The 10,209-nt window shown below is 41.8% G+C and overlaps 1 protein-coding gene across 1 annotated transcript in view; it reads left to right on the top strand.

Moving 5' to 3' along the window:
• The window catches only part of LOC122540604, a 43,317-nt gene that overhangs the window by 26,235 nt on the left and 6,873 nt on the right, over positions 1 to 10,209 (top strand). The window contains exons 3-6 of the mRNA XM_043676532.1: positions 889 to 1,087; positions 5,530 to 5,589; positions 5,828 to 5,890; positions 8,281 to 8,407. Of these exons, the coding sequence (XP_043532467.1) occupies positions 889 to 1,087; positions 5,530 to 5,589; positions 5,828 to 5,890; positions 8,281 to 8,407 (449 nt within the window). The remainder of the gene's footprint in view (positions 1 to 888; positions 1,088 to 5,529; positions 5,590 to 5,827; positions 5,891 to 8,280; positions 8,408 to 10,209) is intronic.

The following is a 10,209-nucleotide window of genomic DNA, read 5'->3' as shown; positions in this document are numbered from 1 at the left end:
GCACACAGACACCCACACACATCCTTATAGACACACAGACTCCCACACATGCACCCCCTCACAGACTTAAGACACTCTGCACTCACTACACACAAACACCCACACACACACTTTCTCACACTCACAACCCCCACCCCAGACAGACACACACACAGACAGACAAAGACCCACATGCACACATATATATTGTGTGTGGTGAATTTTTTTGGTACAAAGATACATTGCACTTTGCTCAAAAACCACAGATTCATGTCGAACTCTGAGCTCAAAAACTGCATGAATTTATGTAAAACTCTGTTATCTCACTTTTTCGATTGGAATCAATCTAAACATCAGGTCATAGACAGAGAACACAGGGGGCTAACACCTTCAACATATTGTCTAACTCTGTTATTTCACTTTTTAGATTAGAATCAATCTAAACATCAGGTCAAAGACAGAGAACACAGGGGACTAACACCTTTAACATATTGTCTAGCTATCACCATTGTTAACAGCTAACCCGAGAATGCAAAAAAAAGGGTTTTGTGATTTACACATGAAAGAAGTGAAACTATCACTGTATTCTAACAGATGAAAGGCTTAACAGACAATCAACTTTTCAATGTGTAATTTCAGTTACATCACACTGCAAATTTTTGCTATAAATTCTGTGTGTTAGGATCGAGCCCTCCACAATCACCTGATGAAGGAGCGTCGCTCCGAAAGCTAGTGTGCTTCCAATTAAACCTGTTGGATTATAACCTGGCGTTGTGTGATTTTTAACTTTGTACACCCCAGTCCAACACAGGTATCTCCGATCCAAGAATCATGACTTTGGCCAATTGTTGTGAAAAGAAATTGCGCAATCCTTCATGCAGTTGTGACTGTTGTTTAACTTTGTGGCAGATCTTAACACTCTCAGGTGGAAGGGTTTACGTGACTGATGGTTGGCAGCAGAGAATCGCCTTTCTTTCCAGCAATGGCACCGAGGGAGATGCTTCACTGCATTTTATGGCATTGGCTGTGAATGACAGTGGAATCTACGACTGTAAAGTGAAGGTGGAAGGTCAGATCTATCAAACGGCTTGTAATTTGACCGTACAAGGTAGGTCTTCATATGTCGATCTTTATTGAAGTCAAGATTGTGTACACACTTTATACAATAAATTCAGTGTTACACGCATCCATTTTCTCCTTCTCAGTTCCTGTTTGGATTGGGAATCTTGTTGCTGAATTGGGACCTTTCATTACACATGTTTTCTAAAGATTGTGCCCCGTCACATGCGCATTTGTTTCTTTGTTAAGGGCACTTTCTGGGTGTGTTTGCAAGCTTGTCGGCTCCCCATAGCCCAGTAAGGTAGGGATTGATTACCTTGGATCACTGCTTTGCATTGCATAGTACAGGCTTCATTCCTGCACCAGCTGAGGCCTCTGTGAAGGTCCCACTTTCTCAACCTCACCCCTCGCCTGAAATAAGGTGACTCTCAGAGAGAATGGGTCCTCTGGGCCCAAGGCATCTTATCCCAGTAAGGTAGCATGGATGTTACATCAATTAGACCCAATGAATAATTCAGTAATTTGTGTTCAAATCCCCCATGGTTGCTGGATAACTCAACTTCAGGTAAATAAAATCTGGAACAAGGGGGTACTATCAATAATTCTTCCAGAGTTCCCTACCAATAGCCAGATCTGCCAAAATGCTGCGCTGTCCATCACTGGTCGAGTTGGGAGGCAGATACAATCTACCCCAGACCCAAATGGGTATTAATCCCCATGTTGTTGGCATCAATCTCCACTCCAGCCAGCTGAACCAACCAAACCCCAAGTCCCACCTCCAATAAGAAGTCTGAATGGCTGCAGCAACATATGTTCCAGCAACACGGAGCTACAGCGATGGTAGAGCTCCAACATTCTTTTCATCGTGTGGATGACCAGGAATCTCTTAGAAGCCTACCACCTGCCATTAACCAGGAGGATTTGCAGGTTGAGGCACAACCGTTTGGCTTCATTATGAATATACCTTCCTTGACCATCAGGCTCAGTGACAGAAAAGCTACCCACTGCACCCCAGGTCCACCCAGCTTCAGAAACAGTTACCATGAAGCTACTGGATTCACATAAAAGTCCATCTGGCTCACTCACATTTTTTAGGGAAGCAAGTCTACTATTCCAGCTTGGTCTGGTCCTTTGATGACCACAGATCCATAGTTATTTGGTTGTCACCTGTTTCCTCTCAAAATGTCTAGAAAACCAATCAATAATCAAGGTTTGCGTAAAGATTTGTAGCTTGGGTGCTGGTTGCCATGGTTATAGGTATGTTTTGCCAAGCTGGGAAGTTGGTTTGTAAATGTTTTGTCCCCTTTCTAGAGACAGCCTCAGTGCTGTGGAGCCTCATGTGAGGCACTGCTGCCCTGTGTCAGTTGGAATGTATTTGGTTTTGTCCCTGCTGCTTCCAGTTGCCGGTTCCAGTTAATTGTTGTAGTGGCCGGTGTATTGGGTCTCGGATTATGTGCTTGTTGATGGAGTCCATGGATGAGTGCCACGCTTCTAGAAATTCTCTGGCTGTCCTCTGTTTGGCTTGTACTAGGATAGTTGTGTTGGCCCAGCTGAATTTGTGATCCTTGTCATCTGTGTGCATAGCTACTGTGGACAGCTAGTCATGGGAGTTTAGTGGCCAGTTGGTGTTTGTGGATGTGGGTTGTTAGTTGTCTACCTGTTTGTCCTGTGTAGTGTTTCGTGCAGTCTCTGCATGGAATCTTGCACACCACGTTAGTCTTGCACATGATGAGTATAGGGTCTGTTGTCCTGGTGAGTTGTTGTTTGAGCAAGGCTGTTGGTTTATGGGCTGTCATGAATCCCAGTGGGTGGAGAAGTCTGGCTGTCAGTTCCAAGATGTTTGTTATACAAGGTAGCCTATCTAGTGTGTTGACTCATGGCATGTCCTTGTTTGCAGATGAAGTTGCGGGGGATATCTGTTCTTGGGGAAGACTCTGTAGAGGTATTCTTCTTCTTGTCATTGCAGATCGGGAATGCTGCAGTGTGTTGTAGCCCTTTTGAACAGGGTCCTAATACAGCTTCTCTTGTGTGTGTTCAGGTGGTTGCTGACTTTGGGAAGTTTGCCGAGTTGGGAAGTTGGTTTGCAGATGTTTTGTCCCCTTTCTAAGTGACATGCTCAGTGCTGCAGAGCCTCCTGTCCTGTGTTGGTTGGAATTTATTTGGCTTCACTTCCGGTTGCCGGTTGCTCGTTGCAGTGTTGGTATATTGGGTCTAGGTCTGTGTGTTTATTGGCAGAGTCCGTGCATGAGTGCCATGCTTTTGGAAGTACTCTGGATGTCCTCTATTTGGCTTGTCCTATTATTGTTGTGTTGGCCTTCAGGACCTGGTTGCTGTGTGTGTGGCTTTCCAGTACACTTTTGTGGTGCATTCCCCATTCTGTGTTCTTTCTACCATCACTTCCAGGAATAGGAGTTAATCGTTAATTTCCACCTCTCTTGTAAATTTGATCCCTGTGAGTATGGTGTTGATAATCCAGTGTGGGCTCTTGAACTCTGTTCTTTTAATGATTAAAGAAGTATCAACCATGTACCTGATCCATAGTTTGGGTTGGATTGGTAGTTTGTGCATCACTGCTTCTGCTATGAGCCCAGAGATAGGTGAGCCCCTGCACACAGGATTCCATGCAGAGATTACACAAAACACTACACATGACAAACAAGCAGACAACTAACAATCCACGTCCACAAACATTAACTAGCCATGAAACACCATGACCAGCTGTCCCTCATAGCTATGCACACAGATGTAAAGGACCACAAATTCAACTGGGCCAACACAACAATAATAGGACAAGCTAAATTGAGGACATCCAGAGTACTTCCAAAAGCATGGCACTCATGCACAGACTCTGCCAATAAACACACAGACCTAGACCCAATATACCAACACTGCAACAAGCAACCGGCAACCGGAAGTGAAGCCAAATAAATTCCAACCAACACAGGACAGCAGCGCTTCACAGGAGGCTCTGCAGCACTGAGCATGTCACTTAGAAAGGGGACAAAACATCTAAAACCAACTTCCCAACTCGGCAAACATACCCACACAACAGCAAACAGTTTGGTTGAAATCTATTCATGTGATCTATAACCACACAGTCATGTTTGAAATGTAGTTTCAAGATCTATAACTAACAAGGACTCTGCTTTCTCATCACCATCTTCTCAACAATAATTGGCCTTTACCAGTAACATCCACATCCTGTGATTGAACAAAAATAGAAACACAGGTTGGCATCCCATGCCCATCAGACACAAGAACTGAGATACAAAAACCTCACATTGGAGATGTTCTGACAGCCTCCCTTCGATGTAATATTTCAGCTGAAAATTAGAAACTCTACCCGTGCAGCACTCACTCAATACAGCAGCAGTGTGGCAGGTAGGACCAATCTCACTGAGTCAGGCAGCTGGCCTTGTGTTGGGGTGAAGCTGGTCAAATTCCATTTCAAAGACATGCCACAAAGCTCCAGGTTAAGACCTTGAAAAGGAAAAGAAAGATTAGCATTTCTGTAGAGCCTTTCAACCAGTCGCCCCCCCCACAGCCAGTGAAGTACTTTCAGAGAGCAATTGCTAGAGTAATGTAGGAAGTCTTGCACCCATTTGACACACTGAGAGCTCCCACAAACAGCAATGTCATAATGACTCAATAATCTGTTTTGACTGAGGGGCAAATAATATTAAGAATATTATTAAGCTGACCTGAGAGAGGTGGCATAGTTTCAGTTTTGCATCTCATCTGAAGTACAGAGTCTCCAAGAGTGCAGGGCTCCCTGCTGAGAGTGTCAGCCTTTGATATTTGTGCCCAGGTCCTGGACTGGGGCTTAAATCCATAGCCTTCTGGCTCTGACACCAGAGGGCGACCAGCCGTGCCTCAGCCACAGACTTCATTTTATTGTCAATTGAGAGTAAAATCTCACAATGCACAATTTGAAAGAAAAGCAAGGAATTTCTGGCCGACCAACACCTCAAACAGATTATCTGGGAGCAAATTACTGCAGATGCTGGAATCTAAATGCTGGAGATGACAGCGGGTCAGGCAGCATCCATGGAGAGAGAGAGCAAGCTAACGTTTCGTGTTGAATGGCTCTTCATCAGAAGTGAAGACGAGTCATCTAGACATGAAATGCTAGACTATCTGGTGTCTGTGGGATCTTGCAGTACAATAGCTACCACGTTACTGCATTGCTACTGTAGCAACATTTCAAAATACTTCATTAATTCAGAGCTTTGCACACTGTTATGGGCGCAACATGACGTCAGTGAAAGCAGAAAACATTAAATACTCAACAAATCGGGTAGCCTCTGTGGAGAGGGAAAAATAGAGTTAACATTTTCAAACTTGAGCAAACAGCTTGAGTTTCAAAGGAGGAAGGAATGGCCAAGGAAGCTGGGAATGTCCACAATCTGTAACTTATAAGACTATGTTCTACAGTATCTGTTGAAATCCTGAAGGATATTAATATTATTTATAATTGATGTTTTTCTTTAGATAATCAGAATGCTACGGAAGTCACATCTGTCCCTTCAACAAACCAGGAAACTCAACATGGTAATAATAAGTAGGCGATGGCCTCTGATTTCTCATTATTCTCTAATGCTGTTTCACACTTAATCATCTCAGAGCGCTATCTCCTTGAACCAAGTGTCAACTAGGAACTTGAATTATCTGAGTTTTTGTAATTTCTCTCCCAACGATGTATATTCAAGCCCTGTCATTGTCCCCAATGTTTTTAACTAATTCACTGCTTTTAACAATTTTTTTTAAAATTTCTGAATTCTTGGTAAAGAGCTATGGACTGCGCAACAGAACAATACAAATACAGGCGAAAATTCAACTTCACCAACAAAAGGTAAATCCAATACCTGGCTTCAAAATGTTGACAGAATAAGACTTAGAAGGTGAAGAAAGAAAGATTTGCATTTCTATAGCACCTTTTGGTGGCAGCTGAGGATATCAGATTTCTTCACAACTCGAAGCACATCAAAGCACTAAACTACGAATGAAATATTTTTGAAGTAACTTCACTGTCATAATTATTTTTCTTCATTTCGTGGGATGTGTGCCTTGCTGGTAAGATCAACATTTGGTGTCCATCCGTAATTGCCCCTGAACTAAATCGCTTGCATTTAAGAGTTAACTACATTGCTATGGGTCTGGAGTCATACATAGAGTCATAAAGTCATACATGGGCCAGACTGGGTAAGGTTGGCTGATCTCCCTCCCTAAATTGTCATTAGTAATGAGGGAAATGTAGTCACTGACATGGGCACAGCAAGCTGCTACGAAAAAACAATGTGACCATGATAATCTGTTCTTGTGATATTGATCATGGAAGATGTTGGTCAGGAAACTGGAGATAATTTGCCTGCTCTTCTTTAAAGCAGTATCATGTATTCTATCAGACTCACTTCAGCAGTTAACACTGAGTCTTAGTTTTGACAATGCATCCAAAAAGATGTATCTCTGACAGTGCACTATTCCCTAAACATTAGCGTGGAATTTTGCACTGAGTCCTGGAGTGGGACTTGAACCCTAAGTTCTGGCACTCAGCAACATGAGGACCAGCAATTGAAACATAGCCAGCATAGAAATGGATTTTGCAGTGACAGAACTGCAAACAGAGACACAGTTAGGGATAACTGAAATTGAATTCTTATCATTTGTATCATGATGAAATATCTATCCTCAATCAACATCATTACCACCAACTATCTGGTGTTGCAATTTGTGGAACTTGATGTGCGCAAATTATCTGCTGTGTTTCCACAGCAACTACATAAGGTTTGAAAAGTGTTAATACAGATCTAAGTTTTTTCATTTACCATATTACAGCAGCATTAAAAAAAATGTTAAATAAAACCATGCAAACATCTAGTTGCAAAAAGGCCTTCAAAAGGGTTTTCATCTGTTTGTTATCTGTTCGGTTTGTAAATTGCTTCTGTAGAAAACGTGGGCACGTTCTAAGCTTTATAGCATTTGAGAATTATCACACTTAAGGAACAATAGGCTAAAATCCTACCATTCGATGTGATTAAAGGGTCTGTGAAATGTTACTGAACTGGTTACCAGATCATTTTTCACACTTAGATAAAACCTATCAGTTAAAAAAACCTTAACACAGCTTCAACAAGACAATGCATGTTTGTTGAACCTTTGCAAACCAGTTCACTGTATCAAGGTTTGTGTCAAGGTTTGTAGCTCAGGTACTGGTTGCCGTGGTTGTGGGTATGGTCGCTGAGCTGGGAAATTGATTTGCAAAAGTTTTGTGCCCTGTCTGGGTGACATCCTCAGTGCTGTGGAACCTCCTGCTGTACTGGAATTTCAGAAGATTGTGAACATACCCACAACCACGACAGTTCACGGTGTCTTTCACAAGGACAGCTATGGACTAAGAAGATACAAAAGGCAGATTTTCAATATTTTTATATTTTCATTGTTCTTTATTTAAGTAGGCTTAAAACTATTAGAAATTAGTCGAAGACTGCAATGAGCTGATAGGAATTGGGAGTTCATGAAGGAATATGTCCTCCCAGAGCTGGTAACCAGATCTGGTTAAATCTCTCTTGCTTTATTTCATACCTGACATCAATGAGTTATCTTCAATACTTTCTCTTCCCTCACCTCATGTTCCAATCGTGGTCTTTTCATCTTCATTCTTTAAATGCTTTGTCCTCATTTTTATTCTGGTATTTGGGAAAGGCCAGGATGAACATGAATGGCTAAATCTGTCAATCTCATGGGTAACTGCTGGACAAAGTATTGCACCCCTTCACAGCACCATCAGCAAATGTGCTTTCAGCTGCCTAGATCCTAAGTCCTTGAATTCATTTTCCAAAGCTCTCTCTGTCTCTGTCTCTGTCTATGTCTGTCTGTCTGTCTGTCTCTCTCTCACACACACACACACAGACACACACACACACACCTCCATTAATCTGCTTGTTAAAATAATCTGTGTTACAAAGCTATTGGTCTGCTGACCATGCTCAGTCCCAAATTTTTTTCGATAATGTTGCTCTGAAGGACCTTAAGACCTGTTAGAAAACTAAAGATAAGACCATAAATACAAGCTGTTAAAGTTGCATGAGAGAGATGGAAAAATGGTGAAGAAAATTTGGCTTGCTCAGACTAATACAATTTTCATGGACAGAAATATAAAGCATCCTTTAATCTCTTTCACTAGACCTTGAAACAACTGAATTCATCAGGGCATCATGCAGTAACATCTCACTCTGTACACAGGTGATACAAATGCATCCTTCCACAAAATATATGTTGGAATTGGGTTTGCCATTTCTGGATTCATCATTTTGCTCATCGTATTAATTACATGTTTAAAACACAAACCAAGTGCTGCATGTCTACACAGGTAAGCTTCAAATAGCATTTAATGATGTATGATATTTTGTTGTTACTGATTTTTTTAAAATTAAAATATATCTACAGGAGGCTGGATATTCTTTCTGACTTGAAAATTCATTCGTCCAACTGCTTATCAAATGTGATGCACTGGGCTCATTCGGCCATAAATAAGATGCCCTCAGTAAATGATTTGGAGGAGCCGGTGTTGGACTAGGGTGGACAAAGTTAAAAATCACACAATACCAGGTTATAGTCCAACGGGTTTATTTGGAAGCACTGGCTTTTGAGGCCCTGCCCCTTCATCAGGTGGTTGTGGAGCAGGACCATAAGACACAGAATTTATAGCAAACGAGTTACAGTGTCATGTGGCTGAAATATATGAAACAAATTTAGATTAAGTCTTTCATCTTTTAGAATGGGTTTCCTAGTTTCAGTTCATCAATATGTAAATCCCAGAATTCCTTTTACATCACCTTCTCAAGATAACTTCAGATTTTGTAACAAAAGGTGTCATTCTGTAAATCCCACTTTAGAAATAGAACCAGTCTGACTCAAGATGGGGACACAGACAGACTTTAACCTCACACCTACAATGCATTGTCTGAACTGAGATGACACCTTTTGTTAGAAAATCTGAAGTTATCTTGAGAATGTGACTTAAAAGGAGTTCTGGAATTTACATATTAATGAACCGAAACTAGGAAACCCATTCGAAAAGAAAAAAGATTTAATTTAAGTTTGTTTAATATACTCCAGCCAACATGACACTGTAACCTTTTGTTATAAATTCTGTGTTTTATGGTCCTGCTCCATACCATCTGATGAAGAGGGAGCGCCTCAAAACCTTGTACTCCTGAATAAAGCTGTTGGACTATAACCCCGTGATGTGTGATTTTTAACTCAGTCAGTAAATGAGTTATATGTTGGATTTTCACCAAACGTTTCCCTCATTGATGAAAGTGTCTCACCTTGGATACAATACCAAAACCTTACTGTACTCTGCCATCTCCCACTAAGTTCCATATGCTTGCTGACCGACACGGGTTCGCAAAACTCTGAAATTTTCAAATCCCTCCAAGGCTTCACTACTCCTCATTTTTATAACTTCTTTAGGCCAATAAGATCTCAGTAGCTGATGTCCAATTCTAACCTCCTGAGCATTCCTGATTTTAATCACTCTACCAATCACCTTCAGCTGGACAGGCTCTGCAATTCACTCCTTCTGTAGCAATCTCTCTACCTACCTCTCTCTCTTCACAAGACATTCCTTGAAATCCACTGTTGTACAAGTTAATGTTCTGAGAGGATTAATGTTTGTGCTACGGTGGCTTGACCCATTCAATTGAAGTCATATACAGTGTATAAGTAAAGGAAAAGAGTTTTCAGAGGGAGCAAATGTATTTGTCTCAGCTCCCTAATAATTATTCCTGACCAAATGTAGGTGTACTTGCTACCATGCAATAATCCTTCTATTATCAAAGAATAGTCCCTCTTCTGCAAATACTCTACAGTGAAGTATCCTCTACCAGAGGAGGGTGGGGGTGGGAGAAAGTAGCATAGAGTGGGGGAGGGGATGAAGGTGATAGGTCAGGGAAGAGAGGGTGGAGTGGATAGGTGGAAAAGGAGATAGGCAGGTAGGACAAGTCCGGACAAGTCATGAGGACAGTGCTGAGCTGGAAGTTTAGAACTAGGGTGAGGTGGGGGAAGGGGAAATAAGGAAACTGTTGAAGTCCACATTGATGCCCTGGGGTTGAAGTGTTCCGAGGCGGAAGATGAAGCATTCTTCCTCCAGGCGTCTGGTGGTGAGGG

This window comes from Chiloscyllium plagiosum, chromosome 35, assembly GCF_004010195.1.
Source record: "Chiloscyllium plagiosum isolate BGI_BamShark_2017 chromosome 35, ASM401019v2, whole genome shotgun sequence".
In the NCBI taxonomy this organism is placed as follows: Eukaryota; Metazoa; Chordata; class Chondrichthyes; order Orectolobiformes; family Hemiscylliidae; genus Chiloscyllium; species Chiloscyllium plagiosum.
This window is presented reverse-complemented; position numbering and strand designations above follow the sequence as displayed.